General features: G+C 44.5%; 1 protein-coding gene across 1 annotated transcript in view; it reads left to right on the forward strand.

The window, feature by feature from the left end:
• Positions 1 to 20,873, forward strand: part of FBXO11 (F-box protein 11) — a 49,245-nt gene extending 28,372 nt beyond the window's left edge. Inside the window, exons 8-12 of the mRNA XM_050192814.3 lie at positions 4,375 to 4,712; positions 6,307 to 6,746; positions 8,497 to 8,605; positions 13,935 to 14,033; positions 18,753 to 20,873. Of these exons, the coding sequence (XP_050048771.1) occupies positions 4,375 to 4,712; positions 6,307 to 6,746; positions 8,497 to 8,605; positions 13,935 to 14,033; positions 18,753 to 18,882 (1,116 nt within the window). The 3' untranslated portion in view covers positions 18,883 to 20,873. The remainder of the gene's footprint in view (positions 1 to 4,374; positions 4,713 to 6,306; positions 6,747 to 8,496; positions 8,606 to 13,934; positions 14,034 to 18,752) is intronic.
• The last annotated feature ends 1,047 nt before the right edge of the window (positions 20,874 to 21,920 follow it).

Below are 21,920 nucleotides of genomic sequence, written 5' to 3' on the forward strand. Positions count from 1 at the left end.
GGCTCCTCTTTTTAACGAGACCAAGATGGCTGTGATAGCATGTGTAGGAAAAGAGCTACGTGCCGCGATAAAAAGGGTTGTTTTCGCGCCGAATTCAGCTCACAGTGATCTTATAAATTGATATTGCAAGCAAAGTACGCTTCCACAATATGTGAAACTTGGTGAATTAAAGGCATAGTAGCGGTAGGTATTGAAAATGTTATTTTCAAAAAAATCAATCTTTTTTTCAATTTTTTAGCCTCATGACCCGTGTCCCCCCTTAAGAATTTGTTTGACTGTCATATTGACACCAATGATTTAACTATTCTTCATTTGAGTCTAAAGTATAGGAAAAACAAGTTTGAAAGGATAGTAATGCAGTCACGAGAACATAGGGCATAATTTGATATAGCGGGCTAAAGAATTGGGATGCCATAAAAGCACATACCATTTATAAAAGCACCTTACTGATGAAACTACCTTAGTTTGACAAGAAATAGTCGTGTATCTTCTGCTTGAGCAACTTCGCTGCCTGTGACAGCATGCATTTTCTCCACGTTTTCCAAGGAGCCGGAACAGCTAAGACCGCAACATTCCACATTCGCGCTGATGTGCTCGACTAGTATGAGTGCACCAATCACCTTGGAGGATGCGGGCAGAGGATCCTTGTTGTTTTCTTAATTGTGCCTGCCTTCACTTGTGTTCGGTACGATGTGGCCAATGTAGTCGTGCTTTTCAAGCTCTCCCGTGGTCACGACACCATCATCCGCACTCTTAAACACATTGACTGTCAATGGCTTCCGGAAATCCTGACAGTTTGCTCCAAACCTTGGCGACACTGGCAACGGCTTCGTTCCACTCGTCAGAATTTTCAGTCATCACCATGCACGTGGAAGCTGGCATGTCTGAAGCAGTTTCAAACGAAATCAGTGAGAAAAGCAGCGAGACAACATGCACTGGCCAACAAGAACACAAAAGCCTCTGATTGACCGTCTGAACAAGCTCTGCGGGTGGGCCAGGATAATTTTTTGCAGTGGTGTGTCAACAGCTCGCCCGACGTGGCGCGGTCACGGTAGGGAGAGCTGGTGGATATAGCTGCCCATGAGCTGCTGGGCAAAACCACTTTGGGGGTGTGCCAGCGGGTTTCCCTGCCACTTTTGCTCCACTTGATAGTCGATATATCGGGAGTCGCTATTTTTGTTCAATGTAATCGTAATGTTTGATATCAGAGATAATTCGATGTAAACGGGTGCGATATACTCGGATTTGACTGTACTGTTGCCAACGAATTTTTAAGAGCAAAAATTTTTTTATTGACTCACTTATTTAGACTTATTAGCAGCTGTGCCGCCCTCTGATAGATCAAATTTATAATATCAACCAATATTATGCCTTTAGATTAATATTTCATGCAAGACTTAATGAATGCTTACGTTTGTCTGGGTGCAGACCTTTTAGTTTGACAGTAATGCATATTCTCTGTGCAAAGCATTGCTACAGAATAGTCTAAATTTTTGAATAAGCAGTCACCATCTTGTGTACTAAAACAATCTAGTATTTTTAAATAAATGCTAATATCTTTGTTTTCAAATGCAGCATCTTTAAAGTTTAAGGGGGTATGCGGCAATTGAAGTTGTGAAATTGTCAAAACTTTCTATTTTATTTATTTTTTTACGATCCACGGACCCTTATTTACCTCGTGGTGAAATAGCAAAATACGTGGTAGAAATCGAAAAAACAGCGCTTATCTAGGGTGCTGTCATAAAAAATTGGGCTTTGAAAGACCCTGTCACACCGCGGATCACTCGGCTATCCGTTGACGCAGCGCTGCCATCTTGGTATCATTGTGACGAATAGAGATGGGAGCTAAAGATAGCTGAAGCAACATATTCCTTCACAGAAAAATCAGCTTGCAAACTCAAGCGATAAAAAGTCAAATGCGGCATTGTGATTGGGCGTAGTAGTCACGTGGGACACAGGGCATACTCCTATTGGCTACTGTACATTTGAATTGCTGCCGAACCTCTCACGTGCATTTGTACAGCAGCAAGCTGCACGTTCCAGTGAACGTGATTGACAATTGTGGTGCACATGTTCTGTGAAGGGCTCCAAAGAAATCAAGTTCAGAACAGCCCACGTGTACTGAAGACCATGAAAGGTGTGTAACAGAGGGAGAAAACTACTCGTAGAAGCGGATGCCACTGAGCTTGTCGATGAGGCACGACCGGTACACATGGGTGACCGGGAAAGTGCATCCGCTTGCGGTGCTGACGGCGTTACCGTGGGCTGTGGTGACGGCGCGTCCGCGTGCGGTGGTGACAGTGTGCCCGCGTGTGGTCGTGATGGCTCCGCGACATTGGCAAGAGAGGAAGTTTTCGCTTCAAATAATCAGCTGCGAATTTAAGCTTCAACTCTCACTAATGAAGAAGTTGCACGACGAGAGGATATAAAAGCGGACATTATGAATGCATTGTCGTCTACCTCTGTACGACGTATGGATGCACGATGCATCAAAAAGGCTACTGAGGTGCACAAAACTGCTGCAAAGAAGTGAAAAACCACGTTAAAATGTGAAGAAAATGTGTCCTCACAAGTAAAGGACTACATCCCAGGTGGGTTTTAGGTGCTCAAAGTAAATATTTAAATGTTTATAACAAATGATACTTTTAGCTGTTTTCTGACCTTTCATTTTTTGTGCAGTTGCTTTCGGTCATCCCAGTGCCATTTCACAACGAATGAAGACAAAATCATTTTGTCTTTTGCTCTTAGATACTGAAACATTGATTAGTGTAATAAAGCTGTCCATTTTTAACTGCACTTCACAAAAAAATTCATAATGGGCTTTTGCAAAAGTTGTTAGACAATATGCATAGGAAAGTTCAAAAGATATTTTTATGCTCATTTCGGCATTTAAAGAATAAACCAACAGCTTTATTGCACACAATCGGCCTTTGTGAACTAGCGGATGTAAAAATCTTGGCGAACTTGCGTGTAATTAATGAATTAATTTGGGGATAACCATTAGAGGCTGTCTAATGTTCTAACTTGAAAACTATAACAGATAGCACAAAACTGATTTCAGTTATGATATCAGCATAGCAAATCACACCTGCATGCCATAATTCATCAATTTATTCTCATAAATAAATACGAAAAGTGTTTTCATTGCCACGTCCCCCATTAATGTTCATGTCTGCAATTTAAGTACCACACTCCCAGAATTTGCATGTTTGTCTACTTCGTTTTTACCACTGTGTGCAGGTGTTTTGAAAAGCCGTTTTCAAAACAAATTTTTCAGTTGTAAGCAGCATGACCTTTTGAATATGGGCCAGATGACCTGGTGTTGAAATAGTCCATTGAGGTATCTCACTTCCTTTAAATTAAAAGTGTGTGATTGCAAACGTTTTGGGACATGGCCCAAGTTGTTATTGAGAAACTTGTCGGAAACTATTGTCATTGAGTGAAGCACTACCTTGAGCTAAGCGATGCTAGTGTTAGCTTTGTGTGTCAGTAATTGCGTATTTGTAGTCGGTACACAAAATTTCACACTTCGTCATGTTTCCCCCCTTAGTTCAATCAACATTAAATTTTCTTTTGGCAGTATACAGTAGGAGGTCATCCCTCCTACGCTTCTGAAGAAACCTTTCTTATCACTCAAACTTAGCCGAGCCACGGTATTGCTGTTTCAGTTCTGCTATGTTTCCTTTTGTCAATGATGTTTCCTTGGCATGGCAGAAGTTTCAGGTTGGATTTCTGCCATTGAGACCCGGGTGAAGAAAGTCTGCTCCAGTAGTCAAGCAGTGCTGCATGGACAATTGGTGTTGCTCAATTTTATGTGGCAAATTAATGTGCATTGGTCCAGTAGCCATGCAATGTGGTAAGGTAATGTGCAATGTGGTAAGTGTGCTGTGCATGGAAGCACTGTGGCAAAAAAAAGAGGTGTAGGCTTTCCTCAAAGGCATCCCAGGTGTTTTTTAATTAAATGGAAAATCACCAGGCAGCAAGATACATTTATCAGCTTAAACTAGATGTTGTCTCTGACCCACAAGAGGCCGTTAGCTGCTTTGCATGTTGGTATTGTCCGGTGTCTGAAAAGACAACCATCACACAAAGTTAACATGAGATCAAAGAAAGCTTGCGTTCCAAGCCATGTAATGTTCTATTCTTTTTGCTTCTGCATTATAATCAATTGCTTGCACACAGTGGCGGCAATGAGGAGTTAGTGCTTGCCAAAGTTGTTCCTTAGTCTAAGTCAATGACTTTGATTCAGAATTTACCTTGAAAATAAGCTCTGCCTGTTCCTCAGTTAGACAACTGTCTTCTCTAAATGGCCAGGGCTTCTGGAATTTCCTTTTGGCAGCTGGTGTCAATGTGCTTTCAACTGCTGTCTTGCAGGGTCGGGGCTTGATTGAGCACAACAACATCCATGGCAATGCTCTGGCGGGCATTCAGATACGGACAAGCAGTGACCCCATTGTGCGCTATAACAAGATCCACCATGGCCAGCACGGGGGCATCTATGTGCACGAAAAGGGTCAGGGCCTCATCGAGGAGAACGAGGTGTACGCCAACACACTGGCGGGCGTCTGGATCACGACAGGCAGCACGCCTGTGCTGCGGCGGAACCGTATCCACTCGGGCAAACAAGTGGGCGTCTACTTCTATGACAACGGCCACGGCCGCCTCGAGGAGAATGACATCTTCAACCACCTTTACTCGGGCGTCCAAATCAGGTGCGTCTCCCCTCTCTTCGTGGTAATTTTCGCAACCACATAGTTCTGTATCTTTGCAGAAAGTAGGAGATTCAAGTTGTTTCAGTAATACAACATATGGAGCTTTCAAGTCAAAATTTCTCATATAGCATAGAATTTGCTACACTACTTTGGCAGCATGATCTATCTGCAAGATAAAAGTCTAGTTCAGAGCTGGCATTTGCTAGCGAACATTCATGAACATTCATATGTATGTGTGCCAGTGTCAACAAGGCTGAGCTTAGGTGCGGTGGTTAAATATTAGCATGCAAGATATGCCTAATGCATTAAAAGAAAGGGGAAGAGAGCACCCTATTTTAGCATGTGGAATTTCTTGCCTCAAATTGTGGGTGAACTGCAATAGATAAGTGATGACTTGTCAGGGAGCAATATTTGATGTTCTGTAAAGGTTCTTTACCAAGATGTCAAGCTGGACTAATTGGTTGATAGTGGCTTACAAGTGGTGTTGAAATATGTACAGGACAGAAAAGGCAGTGCTATCACAGGATGCACTAACGAGACTTCTTGATGTGAACTGCAGTTCTCTCCTCTTCTTTGGCTTGTATGTCTTCTGGTTCAGAGAAAATAAAAACAGACTATGCCTTGCTATATCTTGCACATTCAACAACCAATTTTTTGGATGCATTTGCAGCACTGCCATGTACTCCATAGAGCCAATGTATTAGAATGTCTGAAATTGCAGATGCAAAAAACCCTTTGCCGTGAAATTTTGCTGACTTTTTGCCGTGACTGCAGGTACGAAACGGCGTTATCGAAGCCGCCACCACTACCATTTTGATTATTTCGCCTCATCGAACAGGCACCCTCGCTCGCAGATTCGTTGGCAGCAGCAGCCACCACCGTGGCAACGAAAGGCCTGCCTGCTTTGACATTTGCTACCAAGCTTCATGCTGTTCGGTGCCATGTTTTTCGTTGAAAGAATTGACTACTGTCAGCATTGGTGCTGACTCCAACTTTGTAATCCTCGCCATTGCTTCGAAGCTTGGAAAGCACAACGCATTGCATAATACCGGTTCCCGAAAGTCAGCTTCGCCTCAATACAGCAGTTACGCGGTGAAGCGTGCGTGAAGTATTGCAGTGACGTACACCAAGAGTGGGAAGGCGCACTTGTCACGGGACACACGCATGCACCTGCCGCCTCCTGTCACAGGGCGAGCACCAATACACCTAATAAGTGTACTGGCATGCCTTCAGAGCTATTTTGAACATGCTTGTGGCAATTTGGGCCCTTGGGGGCAGTGAAAAGCATGCATTCATTTTTTCGGACATTTTCGCTACCCCTAGGCACACCAAAAAATCGGACTTGGACTGTACAGTACATTTAAGCTTTAGTTTTGCAATCAATGATTTAAATTTCTTATATATGAAAAATTCTTAAAATATTCTCTACGTTGTCTTTTGAAAAGGATTTTTCAGTAATGAAAAAATTTTATCAGTTCTAGTCATAATTTAGGTTAATATTGTGACACTGGAGGGTTTAAACCTGCTGCTGATCATGATCAGCTTATGCTGGGATGACCCATGAGACCAATGCCACCTCTTCTTGGTTCTGCAGGACGGGCAGCAACCCAATCATCCGTCGCAACAAAATATGGGGTGGCCAGAACGGTGGTGTGCTGGTCTACAATGGTGGTCTCGGCGTGCTAGAACAGAATGAAATATTTGACAATGCCATGGCTGGTGTCTGGATCAAGACGGACAGCAACCCTACCTTACGGCGCAACAAGATCTACGACGGCCGTGATGGTGGCGTCTGCATCTTCAACGGTGGCAAGGGCGTGCTTGAAGAAAATGACATCTTCCGCAATGCACAGGCCGGTGTGCTCATATCTACCCAGAGTCACCCGGTATTGCGACGGAACCGGATCTTCGACGGCCTCGCTGCAGGTGTCGAGATCACCAATAATGCCACCGCCACACTTGAGTTCAACCAGATCTTCAACAACCGGTTTGGAGGTCTTTGCCTGGCAAGTGGCGTTCAGCCAATTCTGAAAGGTGCGTTGCCTTGTCTTGTGCACTCATGTCAATACAGAGTTGTCTCACCGACAAGGACGTTCTTTGCACTAATTACCGTATTTACTCGCATAATGATCGCCCTTTGTTGTCAGAAAAATTGACGCAAAGCCAGGGGTGCGATCATTACGCGGGTTAAATTTCCTGCGAAAAGAAAAAAAAAAAATTTTTTTTCGTCCCACGTTTGCTGCGGGACACCAAAACAAATATGGCGGCCGGCGGAGCAAGCCGAACGCGTCGAACACAATTTTTATTCTTCTCGTGAGTACATTACGTGCATTGAAACAGTTTCTTCGGTATCAGTAATGAATAATATTGTTAATATCGGCAAGCTTGCGGCAATAACATAGCCATGTCCACTTTGAGGGGACAGAAACAGATGGGCGTGCTTAGCTGCCAGTGACAGAAACACATGGCCGGCGTGCTGCGGAAACTGCGGCATCTGTCTTCACTGCTATTCTAATACGGCATGTTTCCGCTAAGGGTGGGTGAATATCTTAGCTGTGTTACAAGCGTCGTCATATGAATAGGGTACACTTTTAACGTATCAGTGTAAATGTGGCTACTATCGTTGCCGCTCGCGATTTGTTCCCTGCCCATGAGTGCAGATGAGAAGAATCAAAAGGCGCCTTTTTTGTTGTTGTTGACCACAACCATTATAAAGCCTACACATAATAAAGGCAAGTTTGGTTGCAGCTTTCTTTTAGTCATGGAAGTGCGGAAAGCGATGAAAGTAATGAAATGAGGCATCTATTCAAGAATGTTTGGTGCGTGCAGACCGCTTGGTTTGTCTTGAAGAGTCATTCGCGTAGCATTCGACAGATGGTAAGCGCAATAAATATTAGCTAGACTTGGCACACGATATATAGCTGCAGCAAGTTTGGGGTGCGATCATTACACGGGAAATAAAAAAAATCGAATTTTGATGACAAAATTCAGGGGTGCGATCATTACGCGAGTGCGATCATTATGCGAGTAAATACGGTACGCTTACTAGGAGGCTTGGTAGCATGGAAACAGTGCAAACACAACGCTCCTACACCAGCTTGCTATAATGTCATGAATTTTACAATGTGCCTTCTCATTTAGCTAAATTTTTATTGGCAAAGGAGGATTACATTTCATTCTAAAGAAACAAAAGACTGAGCCTGCAAGTGTTGAGCTCTTGTTATGTAAGAGTAGGCTACATATGGGAAAACTATCGGAGAGAATCGATGACTTACCAGTTATGGAGGTTTGTGACTGCAAACTGTTTCATGTGCAGTTACAGTTGCCATTTCTCTAGTGTGACACGAATCCATATGTAATTTAGCTGCATCATTCAAAACATTATTTAAAAAACAGTACAGCAACATTTATTAGTGCTGCTTTGCATATTCTGTTACTAATTATTACGGCTTACTGGCAATTCCAGTAGCGCTCGCTTTCCAGATATGGTTCGTTAGTATTAAATGTTTCTCTACAAGCATGCTCATTTACTCCATAAACTGATGCAAGAGCTGTGCTACCGTCTGTAGGATGCAAATGTGAATGCTTCCGATTTCACTACATGCTTCAGCGCACATTTCATATTGCCTTACTGCAGTGGCCAACTTGTGCTATTACACTCCTGGCTTATAATTCAAGTGAAGCTGAAACTGATGGAAGAACATGCATGCTTCTAAGCATCAAGTGCAGCCTTTGATGCCTTTTAGGAGCGCAACCTGAGTGCTTGCTTTTATTTTGGTTGCAGGGAACCGCATCTTTGACAACCACAACGCAGTTGAGAAGGCTGTCACCAGTGGCCAGTGCCTGTACAAGATCTCCAGCTACACCAGTTTTCCCATGCACGACTTTTACCGGTAAGTGTGGGGTCCTTACCATCTGCAGCCTGGTTTCCTATCACGTGGAATGTGACAGGATTAGAACACGATTGAATAATCACACGCTGTATTCCGGGGGGGGGGTATACAGGCCTCCGAACTCTCCTGTAAAACATATCTTCCTACTGAGGCATTTAATTCATGATCTCTGCAACTCGACAAACAGAACGGCAACAGCAGGCCATGCGTGGGGTTGCCAGAATAGGATGTGATGATCGCGATGTTGATGTGACCTATAATTAGGCAAAACCTCGAAGATCGACATTTGGAGTTAAATCTCTGAGGCGTAGTGCTGTGACCAAAGCAAGTTCTCGAGGATTCCCATCTAATGTGCAATCTCTGAGGCCATATTTGATGTCTCATGTCTCTGAGGCCATACTTGATGCCTCGTCTAGCTTACGAGAAGAGATAATGGGCGGCAGAGTCCGTATAATCGAATGTAGAGCCGGTGGCTGTCCGAAATATTGTCATCTTTGCGCCATTAAGGGGGGACATGGGTCTTTAAAAAAAAAAAATCACGAAAAAAATCCGAGATTTTAGAAGTGTTATTTTCGAAACCTACAACTTTCTCTACCTATCTGCCAAGTATCTTGTTTCTAGAATCAGTATTTTAGGCGAAATAATAATTTGCGCAATGCGTTCTGGCTGAATTCCAGCCAAAATGAACCCCAAAACGGCCCTTTCTTCCCATCGCGCAGCTGCCATTTCACGCTGCCTATTGCCGCCATCTCGGTCTCGTTTGAAAGAGCTGCCTTCCTGCTTAAGTTTCCCGCCACTGCCGCTTAGTTTCGACCATTGGATGGTGCAAAATAAATCAATAAAGAAAAGCACATTATTTGTTTCCTATTGGCTGAACAAGCCCACGTGAGAAGACCGCACCACTTGATTGGCGGAGCTAGCTGGTGTCGTCTGCTAAGCGAGCCGGCCTGCGCGCCGCCGTCGCGCTGAGATGCCATTTTGAAAAACTACGTGCAGTGACTGAGAAACGCAACAATGCCCGGGTCAGCGAGAAAGTTTCATATGCTGAACAAATTGGCAAAAAGCGGAAGAAATCGATGGCTGGTAATGTTAAAGGTCGCCGCACTTCCCCAAGATGCGACGAGGGCGATGTAGAGGCTACATCGAGTGGAAGTTGGCGACAACGGCCTGGGTCCAGCGGGTGCGCCAGCTCGCGAAGCCAACAGAGGCTGCGTCCACCGTGACACGGTGATGCTGCAGCCTTCCGTTGTGGAGCAGAAACACAGGATTCGAACCGAGGAAAATCTCCTGGAACTCGCGTCAATGGCAGCGACGAAACGGAAATCGGATTGTTTTAACCGTGACAGCGGCGTGGTCGACAGTGCGCTTGATGAGACGGCATTCACGATCGTCAATTTGAATCTGCAAAACCAGCTTTTGAGGTTTACAAAGTACACAGCGTGTGATAGCGGCAATGTTGAGTTCAAGAAAGGTGAGCGAGAATACGGCCTCGCTGTGAAACTTATGCTCTCTTGCTCCAACTGCGGGAGACATCGCGTCCGCCTGGAACTTGCCGATCAGGCAGTGAACCCGTTCGTTGTAAATATTTTGGCAGCCGCGGTCTCCACCACAAGACGTGGCAGAACTATGTGGAAAAGAAAATTGACCCCTGCAGCAATTCGTGCGGCCGAAGAAGTGATGAAGAAGTGAGTCATCCTTGGCCGACAGTGTACAAGGGGCACTGAAGAGACTACATTTAAACAGCAGCAGGCAATTAGACTACATTCCTGGTGGTTATTAGGAATGTACATGTGTAAATATGTGCAAAACATTTGTAAATTTTTATTAAATTTTGTGCTGTTTGTTTTTTGCATTTTTCTCAAAACACAAATTTTTGGCTCCATGCAATATTGAGGCCTCGATACCTCAACACGTAGAACAGTTAGAACTGAAATTCTTTTTGTAGAATGAAGCCTAATGTATACTCTATGAAAGATTGCAAGCGGATTTCTTACCTTTCATTTCAGAAATTAATTATTTTGCTACATTTTGTGCCACATGGTTGCCACATTGTGTGGGCTTACATTCAATGGGCTGTAAAGTATCTATTAAGGGGGGACACGGGTCTTTGCGGCGAAAAAATCGCGAAAAAATCGATTTTTTGAAAATGAAATTTTCGAATTCTACAGCTAATATTCCTTTAATTCACCAAGTTTCGAATCTCAGGGACGAGTATTTCGTCCGCAATATCAATTTATAACATCACTGTGAGCTGAATTCCGCGCAAAAACAGCCCTTTTTATCGCGGCGCGTAACTCTTTTTCTATGCGCGCGATCGCAGCCATCTTGGTCTCGTAGGAAAGAGGAGCCTTCCTTCTTTAATTTCCCGCCAAAAGTGACTCCGTCGGTACGCCAGTGACGTTGAAATCCGGGGAAGAAAAAAGGCCGAACGCGTGATCCGATTCGTTGACTAGCGCACGTGACCAAAAGCGTGTGCTGTGGTTGGCTGCGCGAGGTTCCCATCGTCTGCTCCACTCCGCAGGCGACGCGACGGCGCGTCTCGTAGGTTTGTTGGCACATGCCGAACGATGTCCGATCCACCGGGGAAGTTCGGCAAAACGAAGAAGCGATCAGCTTATAACTTTCAAAAGCGCTCCATTCCTTCTGAAGGCATCGAGAGTAGCTCGCCGCCAACCGCAAATGATACCGAAGCCGCGGACGATGCCGAGGTAGGCCTAGCCAGCTCACAAATGAGTGAAATCGTTACGGACAGTGGCCGCGTTCGGCGTGACGCTGCAATGTCGCGGCGTGCGGATTTTTTGCAGAGGGAGATGAATGCGCAAATAAACTTCAAGTTCTTGCGTCAACACCAGCAACAAAGCGGGTGTTGGATTTGCTCACTCGCGCCGACGGCGCTGCGGCCGCGCCAGTCGACGCCGAGGCAGGCTTCGCTATCCTCAGTAGGACTCCGTGAACGCACTGATGTCGTTTGTCAAGCGCAAGGTGTGCGGCGGCAACGTCGCAGGAGGCAAAAGCGAACGGTAATCTGGCCTCGCCATAAAGATCGTTATCACGTGCGCGTGTTGCGGCGATATCGCGTCGACGTGGAGCTCGACCCGCGTGAACGACAACCTTGCCGCGCGCGCGATGCAAGCCACCGGGAATCGGCGAAAGGTGCCTAACGATGTTTTTGCCGCATTTGGGTGGCCGTGGTCAGAGCGACTACATTACTGGTGGCTTTTAGCCACTTTCACTGCAAAATAATGCAAAATTATTTCTGTACTTTTGATTAAAAGTGAATGTATTCCTTTTTTCTCGTTTTCTCGAAACGCCGACTTTTGACTTGTTGCTGATTTGCCGCGGCGATACGTCTGCCTTCAAAGCAGATAGAGCCATAATTTTTGTTGTGGCTTGTAGCTGAGTGTGCAAAGTACACAATGGTAGGGTCAGATTTTGGAATTTATGCTTTAAAAATTTTCTATTCTGTTTTAGAACAGACAATGGGGTAGCCACAAATCGAACAGTAAAGATTGAATTGCTATAAAATTGCTAATATTTGATGTATCAAAATAGTATTCCTACCATTGTGTTCCTTATGTTTTCTAGTACCCAGGCATGTGCCAATATGAATTTTGTAGCGCATTTTTTTCCCCCTATTGTTTGTGCAAATTATGAACAATGAATTTCATTTATCTTCATAACTAAATGGCCTATTGGAAAAATAATTACATATTTGAAATCAGCACAAAAGTCTTAACAAGAATGGAAAGTTTCATGAATATTGATGGAAAACATCATTAACATTATTTGAAGAACAGTGTCCCCCTTAATGGTCACATCAAAAAAGTTTTTGCTATACTTCAGTCCTTACTCCTTATGCTATCTAACCATGCCTTACAAATAATTTTTCATTGTGCCATTTATTTTTAATTGAGGCCGCAAACAAAGGGAATTAAATGTTAATTACCTTAAGAACTAATTGAGCTACACCAAAACTCATTACATACTTGAAATCGGTGCAAAAATATCAATAAGACCAACAAGTTTGATTAGTATATATGGGAAAATAAAGATTATTTATATAGCAGTGTCCTCCCTTAAGTCTATGGGGCCATTGATGGTGCCGCGATGCTGTCCGAATTACCGTCCATGTCCAGATTATCTTTGTCCGATTTATTGGTCGGCGACTGTAACAAGGAAGAAGGCGTCCCTGAGTTATAAATACAGAATCGGTCCCCATGAATTAAAAAGAGTAACGAATGTAAATATTTAGGATTAATATTTACCCCTGATTTGAGGTGGAACACCCACATCAATGAAGTCTGTATCAGGGCAAATGCAGTTCTGTGGGTCCTCAGGCGAAGATTGTATAGCGCAACTCCTGAAGTGGAAAGCCTGACATGTAAGATACTAATACGGCCAATTATGAATATGCTAAGATAGTATGGGACCCTCACGCAGCTACTAAATGTCACAAGTTGGAGAGAGTTCAACGACTGACTTTCAGATTAATTTTTAATAAATATCAGCGCGGGCAATCTCCTACTGAATTATGCAGTTGTGCAAACCTTTCCACTTTAGAACTAAGGACTAAGTTTGACCGATTAAAATTTGTATTTCTAATTATTCATAATCAGGTGAAAATTAATTTATCTGAACTTTGTTTAATTTCACCAGATCAACGCTCTAGACACAGGCACAGTTTATACATACAGCAGTCAGTTACATGGAATGATACATTCAAATACAGCTTTTTTTCGAGGGTGATTAAGAATGGAATGACTCACCAAATTTAACTATCATATCTTCCTCCGTCAGTGCTTTTGCGGCTGGTTCGGAGTCTCTTATCTTCTGGGATGCGAATGCGTCTTAGCATGTATTTTTGTTTCTGATACGCATAAAACAAGTGTATTTTATCTTTGTTCACCGCATGTCAATCTTTATCGATACTGCCATTGTACTGCCTTGTCATTTTTCGCTTGGCATGTAGCTATATATATATATATATATATATATATATATATATATTTAACTCCTATAAAGACCCTTTCTTGGGCTGACAGTAAAACAAACATTGCTGGCATTCCAGCTGCTCAATTGAAAGCTTTAGTCAATGTGTATGTTTATGCTGTAGACTTCTGGTAATTCAACTACGGTTAATTTGATGTTTTGGTTATTTTGATTCCAACTCATGCTAAATTAGCCTTCGTCATATAACTCAAATTTGACTGGTCAACTTTGCCACAATTCAGCCATGTTGTGCGGTGAAATATACACAGTTTACTGTGGTGAACCGCAATAATCCCTTTATCATGGCAAGTCTGACACGGTCAATCCCATGCTGTTGCAGCTGCAAGACGTGCAACACGACTGACCGTAACGCCATTTGTGTCAACTGCATCAAGACGTGTCACTCGGGTCATGAAGTGGAGTTCATACGGCACGACAGGTGAGCTGTCTGCTTAATTCGTTTGTCTTGTCTCGTTACATGGCATAGCAGATGTGCAATAGTGGAACTTGGTTGTTGAGGTGTGTTCATTTGAATGACCCCATGCAAGGTTCCTTCCAGTAAAGCCAAGATTGAAACACAGAAAAAAAAAAAAAAGAGCTGCTTCATGCTGACGAGAGACCAGCTTGTACACTTTCTTTTTAACTGATTTCTTGATAGTCTTGTATCATGACACACCGCTGTATCATGGAAACAATAGCCACTGTATTCAGTAGCCACTGTAAGCAGCATACACTATGGCAGCTGGGGTGTTACACTTCAATCATGCCTGACACATCTGCAGTGCACCCTTGTTACGAGAAAGTTTCTTTACTGTTCCGTTAATCGAAGTGTCATGTAGCCTTGAAGCAAATGCATGCATGTCTGGAACACTGGAAGCCTATGGGCAGTGGGCTCTGTTGAGTGTGAAGAGCAAACTAAAGTTTAAATTTTTTCCCTATTTGGTGGAGAGCTTGTTTTTAACTAGTACAGTCAAACCGCTATATATCGAACATGGATATATCGAATTATTGCATATATCGAACACTTTCTATTTCATCTGGAAGATTGCATGCATTTTTAATTTTTTATTTCGAACGGGGTCGATTGTAAAATGGATATATCAAACTCCGCCTCCCCAGACCACGTGCGCTCTGTTGACTGGCGGTGAGCTTTGCTGCTACACCGTCTAAGATTGCGTTGGCACGATGGGCCTTCCCGACTTCTGCGTCTATAGCTGCACACATCGATCACGGCGAAGGTGCCATTTGAACGTAGCGGTGTACGCATGCGGTGGCTTGCCTAGTTCGACGTCAACGACTCATTGCACTTGTCGCACTGACTCCTTCTCAGTGCGATGCTCTGTGCCTGCCGCACCTCACGAGGACTGGTGGTCTGCATCCACAAAGACGCGCGCGCTCACTGGGCTCACTCAATAGTCTTGGCAGACGCCGCTTAATACTTTGTTACTGACAGTGTTTCAAAATACTTTGATTGACGGGCATGGAGATTGCAGCAGAAGTAGTGGCTAAACAAAGGCGCCGCCGAGGTTGATCCCACAAGCGCTGATGTTGCCCCGCTCCCGACTTCAACTGAGGCTGTAGCTGCTTTGGCCCTTCTACGCCACTACTGCGGCACAATAGAAGGCACCGGCCTATCACTTGTGGATCGTTTAAACTATGTTGAGGACTCCGTGTTTAAGCACGTGGCTGCCAATAAGAAGCAGGCTACACTGCTGCAGTACTTTCAGTGAAATAAATACATAAATACATTGTGCGAAGCTTCAAGTGAGTATTTACTGCACCACGATTGGGGCGCGATCGGGGATCGTTGTTCGGAGTGCGCATTCTGTTGCACCGTGCGCGATTGGCCTAGGTCGCGACAAATTCGCGCAGCAGACGAAGTCGGCACGGCCTAGGCTAATTGCATGCTGTGCAATTGACCCCGCACTCCCGGCTGCCGAAGTCGGCACGGCCTAGGCCAATTGCGCGCGGCGCAACCGAATGCGTGCTCAGAACAACGATCCCCGATCACACCCTTGGTTCATTGAGTGATTTGCAAAAGCTTTTGACGCATTTTTTACGTGATTTTATATATCGAATTCTGGCTATATCAAGCTATGTTGTGGTCACCGTGCTGTTCGATATATCGAGGTTCCACTTTAAACTCTTATTGCTCAGCTATTCCTGCCCTTAGTTGAGAGTCGTGCTGCTCTGCGGTGACTGTTCTATTCTTTTTCACATTAGGGTACGAACTTAGCTAGAAATTCTGGATTGTGATAAGTCACTATTTTTCTTTCTTATGTAAGTAATCCAGCGCTACTTTTTAAGACAAGGAAACCGAAAGACTTGACAGACTTGACTCTTTCCGTGTCCTTGGCTTAAGAAGTAGCGCTGGATTACTTTCGTAAGAAAGAAAAATAATGCATAATGCAGGATAGTAGTGAAGACAAATGCCGCAGTTTCCGCAGCATGCCCACCATGTGTTTCTATGTCACTGGCAGCTAAGTGCGCCCACCTCTGTTTCTGTCCCCTCGAAGTGGACATGGCTACGTTATTGTCACAAACTTGCCGATATTTACAATATTATTCATTATTGATATGGAAGAAACTGTTTCAATGCGCGTGATGTACGCGCTAGAAGAAAAAAAATCTCGTTCGGCGCGTTCGGTTTGTTCTGCCGGCTGCCATTTTTGTTTTTGTGTCCCGCACTGTTCAGCGGCAGCCACCTGCTTGTTTCCCTGTTGTCATCCTGCAGCAAATGCAGGATGAAAAAAAAAAATTAGTTTCTTTTCACGGGAAATTAATCCACGTAATGATCACACCCCTCAATTTGCGTCAATTCTTTTGACAAAGCAGTGCAATCATTATGCGAGTAAATAAGGTATTCCTGGAGTTCGCAAGTTTCAAGTCATTATACAATGACTTCACTGATAGCGCACACGCGCCCATCAGCTTTTCGGCAGCAGACCACGACTCTGGCGCCAGCTTCTGCTTGACATAGCCTTGCCACATTTTGTTATGAAGACAACGGTGCAAGATATTCATTGCAGCAAAAACGTTGTTCATCGGTTTGTCAATTTCCAGTGCTAATCATCGCACAAGCGGCGAGAATGTTCACTACGAAGAGGTTGACCGTTTTACTGTTTTTCACATGCGGCGAGCTCCACTCGGAAATAACATCGCCGCACTTTTCACAAATGGCGAGAAGCTTGACGGCAAGGCCTTATTCTCGCTCCTCTGAGGCAAAAGTCACGGAGCCGCCACAGAGACTGCACTTTAGACGCGAGACCAAAACGCTTATGGCTTCCGCACTAATAACATAGAAGCGTTACTCCATCTACGCCAGCTCGTCCGCACCGTCGTTGACGCTCGTACACATGTTCAATTTCCGCTTCGTTGCCGAAGTTCCTGCCAGTTGTTGAAGGTTTTCCCCTGCTTACTTCTGCCGTTGGAGCAATTCCGCTGGCTGCACCATCTTTGTGTCGTGCTGAACGCTGTTCCTGCGATCACTATAGGCCGGCGACGTTGTTAGGCCTAGCTCGCTCTCGCCAGGTCCGTTGCATCCCGCGTCGCAGCCGTCGCTTGAAACCGCCAGCAGGTGATCGTTGCTGTGTTTTTCGGCAGGGTCGAAGCACTTTTCGAAGTTGTAGTGCGCTCGCTTTCTTTTCTTGCCGAAGTTGTTTCGAGTGGCAAACTTGCGACATTCCAACATCACTACACACTACGCTAGCGGCTTTCAAGATGGCGTTGCAGTTCGCTTTTCAAATGCGTTCGTGCGCTGTAGAAGATGACACCAGCCGCCTAAGCTAATCGCGGGACTTTATTTAGTCACGTGCACTGAATGGGCAAATGGGGTCACACGCTGGGACTTTTTTTTCGGTGCAGTATTTATATATAGCGAATAGGGGGACGAACGAAAATGTGGCAGGAAATTGAAGAAGAGAAGTAGTTCTTTCCAATGCGACCAAGATGGCTGCGACATCATACATTGTTCAGCAGTGGCATGGCGTGAAAAAAAGCCCCCTTTTTATGCTTCTTTCTGTCAAAATATAGCTCGCGGCGGTTACATAAATTGATATTGCGGCTAAAATATTGATCCATGATGCGGGAAAGTTAGTCAGAACATGCGGCAGTGTTTGTATATTACGAATATACCACTTTCAAGAAACCCATTTTTATAAGTTCCCCCCCCCCCCCCCCCCCCCTAAGACCCGTGTCCCCTCTTAAGTTACAAGTCACTTCTACTAGCTGCTCAAACTGACCTCCACTGAAACCCATTGCCGATTTGAATGTGAAAATTTTATTGACCGACGCACTCTCGAGAATTAAGCTAGCTGCACCAACAATGGAATTCGTTCAGTCTTTCATGCCTATGCACTCGCTGCTTTTGTTATTGCATGCCTTTGCGCACTTGAATGGAAATCTCCATGGATTGGTATTTTCCACACCTGCTGGCCTTCCCAAATCTTCCATTAAGTTTATGAATTTTGGCTTGTTCTATGCTCTTACGAATGTTGCAGTGTTAATATAAAAGAAAGATAATTTTGTGTGTGCAGTATTGCAAAAAATGCATGCAAAAAAGAAATTGAAGTGGTGTCCGTGTTGCCCTCTTATGTCAGGGCAAGACACAATATTTCGGCAGGGTACATACTTCGAGCAAGTTTACACAGGAAAGTTACTGAAGCAGGTGTAATCGGCACCAGCAAAATCTGAAAAAGTAACTTATCTAAAACGAATATGTTGCTTGTCAGCTTCTGCTGTTCCAGGTTTCCTTCTGCTGTGTCTAACGGTAAATTGTTGATGTACGTTTGTGTCCCGCTAAACGTGCAAGCGTAAACTTTAGAAGATCGTGTGCTTTTACTCCTTTCCTTGTTGTGTCTGCAAGATTTTTTACAAATTTTTGAGTTCACAGGTTGGTAGGTAGGAATTGCCCATACAGAAGTGGCATTGACAAAATGTGGGACTGTGGGAAAGAACTGAGAACATGTGAAGGAGTACAGAATCTCAACTAAAGCTTTATCACGTAACATATATGGGTGTGTAATAAAGCTTCACTTGATAGTCGGTTGGTTTTTTTCTTTCTGTAGTTAGTGCTCTGTGTTCGCTGCTTCAGCTTGGCACGTTTACCTCTGCTGCAAGGTGCACACAATGTAATGCACGAGGCGACGTGTTCTCGCAGGTTCTTCTGTGACTGTGGCGCTGGCACCCTGAGCAACCAGTGCCAGCTCCAGGGTGAACCGACCCAGGACACGGACACCCTGTACGACTCGGCCGCTCCCATGGAGTCGCACACCCTGCTGGTCAACTGAGCCGACACACGTGGGACTCATGACGTGACTGCCAGTGTGTGTGTGTGCGCTCGCACATGTTGTGCGTAGGGTGAACCGACCAAAGTGCCAAAAAAAAAAAGATACACGAGAGAACAGCCCGGTGTTTGGCCCCTTTTTATTTATTGGGGGGTGGAGACTCTTCCCCCCTCCGCTCACCCCCCGACAGCTGGCTCTGTCGTGCTATGCAGTTGGCCTCCCCCCCCCGCAACAACGTGGTTTTGTATCACCGCTGCCACCAAGTGTTGTATCCCCCATCCACCAATTGTCGTCACTGCCCTTGCCCCGGTCGTGTGTGTGTCACTGCAGAGAGAGGCCGTGCCCTCGCCAGACTAGGAAAAGACTGCAGCCGTCAGGCCAGCTTTCTCATCCCCTTCCCCAGTCTGCCAAGCCATCGATGATGACGATCCTGCAACGCCTGGTACTGCTCTACCTGAGTGAATGAAGTGTTGTGCTGGTGACTGTTTTGCATGCTCTTCATGTATGACTATTACCCAGTGTATCTCTCACTCTCTCTCCCCCTCCACCTTTCTTTCCCTCCCCCCTTTTCTTTCCGGACAGCTGCTGGGTGAGACCCTTCCTACCTTTCTTTATTTTTCTTTCCTTATTTTTTTGTAGGATGTTGTGTGTCATGTACTTCACAGAGCAGTAAGGATGGAGCCCTACATTTGCTCATAACACGTTAAGGTTACAAAATACAGGGAAAAAAGAAAAAAAGAAATGATTGACTGGAAAGACTCCAGCCAGGCTAGCTTCTCGTAGGTTTATTTTATTGTTCACTGATGTGTTCTGTTTGGACTGCGATCTATCAATGGCATTTCAGTTTTCCTTTTCCCATTCTCTCTCTCTCTCTCCCCTGCATATCATGTGTGTTAGGCTTCAATGTGTCTTTTGGCAACTATGGACAGAGACATTCGCAGCCTGAGTTGTGTTTTTTGTCTGCTATGATCACGCGCAGAGTGTGCGCACTTTTATGCCGACTAAAGAATGCGGGCAGCTTGCCGCAAGCCGTGGTCAAGACTGTAGTTTAATCTGCCAGGCAGTGCTTAAATTGCAAGCTTGTTTTTTGCATGGCATGCGCGAACGCCACAGCTACCATTTTGACAGCACGGCACTCTGTGTGCATTGAGGGCTCTTTTACATTGCAGCCAAAGGAGAGGTGTTGAGTGAAAACAGTGCCAAATACTGACAATCACCTCCCAGCTTTGGGTGGGGTGCAAAAGGGCCCTGATATAGAAAGTGCGGCAGGTGTTTTGCCATGTGATGGCCTCTATGTTGCTTAAAAAACAAATACTTCCTACACAATTTTTTTTTTTCATCATCTGGTGTAGACACATGTAGACAGTGAAATGCAGTGAGCAGTTGTGCAGTCATTACGTTTGTAACATATTTGGCATACCAACGATTGTTATGTTGATTCAAGGTGTGTGTGTGTGTGTGTCTTGCACGAGTCTTGTATAACGCCGTGAAAAAGTGGGAAGATGGAAGCGTGTCGAAGAGAATGGTGCCTATGCAACGGTAGCTTTGAAGCGACTCTTTTGAGGGGGGTTCTACGAGATGTGCTACAAACTTTTGTGTATGGGACACTTCGCTCTGTGTGTGCACGTGAGGTAATGGTGACTGGACCCCCTCCCCCCCCCCCTGCCACTACTCCCAGCAGCGTACAGGAGAGGCGAGGCACCAAGCTGCAAAGCCATTGTAGTGAGAGACACGTCACGATCAAAGCGCCCTGGGCTGCCACCCACTGTGCTAACAGACGGTGCCGTATCCAAACCAACGTCCCGGCAGGGAAATATTGCACTGTGTTGTGGAATGTGCCCGGGCCGCAACCTGGAAGTGCAGCCGTGCCCACAATAAACACACGAATGCCACGCTGTCTCATGCGGCTGCTCTGTGTCTATACCTTCGTGCATTGCAGTCGAGCCTCATCGTAACAAATGCAGATATAGCGAATACAGTGAATTGCATCTAAAGCTGTCTGGTCGTGTTTCATTTCGTTAGGTTTGGTACTGCTGCAACAAAGGCACATGGAATTGTGAAGCATAAATTGTGGCTAGGGTTCACTACATTTAGTATCATGCAAAACTGAACTTCTTTCTTTTTTTTCCCCCTCTGCCAGTGACTATTTTTTGGGCAAAGGCTTACAAGATCTTTCAGAGCACCAACATAACTAAGCCTGAATGTTTTTCTGAATGAATTTTTTTTTAACCATGACATATAGCTTTGTTCATGCAGACTGTTCTTTTTTGTCTGAATATTTAAGTGAACAAACCTCCTTTAGCAATTTTTTTTTTTCACTCAATAGTGTTCCTTTTTTGTGTGTGATTATTTTATGGAAGTTCACCTTCTTAGCAACTTTCATGGCACAAATTTGGCACGATGTTGGCCTCTTAGTGCAATATCAGCTTAACACTGCTGTAGTGGCAACTGACACAGAAATGGGGTTTTGATGTGTAATCTGTGCATATGTTGTTCAATCACATTCATAAAATGTGATTGCAACTTCACAACTTCATTAAGGAACATGTACAAGTTTGATGTTAAGTTTTTACAAAGTGCAACAGTTCCATTAGGTGTTCATATTGTCTTGCGTAGCTTCAAATTGCATGTCAACATAGCCAGTAATTTTGCACAGATATCTTTCTTATTGCAGTCAAACTTACAGTTGTGGTGAATGCAAATATACATCTTACACTTCACTTTCATTTATAAATGAGCACCAAACTACACCAAATCTGATACAATGTAACACCTTTAATATCTCAACGAATATCATTCTCTTGTTTTCATGCCATGCTATTTTAGGACGCTAATCCCGGCCACGGCGGCCGCATTTCGATGGGGGCGAAATGCGAAAACACCCGTGTATTTAGATTTAGGTGCACGTTAAAGAACCTCAGGTGGTCGAAATTTCCGGAGTCCTCCACTACGGCGTGCCTCATAATCAGAAAGTGGTTTTTGCACGTAAAACCCCATAATTATTATTTTAGGACTCTGGTCCTTCTAGGTTAACCCCTTCC

The sequence above is a fragment of the Dermacentor andersoni genome, chromosome 10 (assembly GCF_023375885.2).
Source record: "Dermacentor andersoni chromosome 10, qqDerAnde1_hic_scaffold, whole genome shotgun sequence".
Lineage (NCBI taxonomy): Eukaryota > Metazoa > Arthropoda > Arachnida > Ixodida > Ixodidae > Dermacentor > Dermacentor andersoni.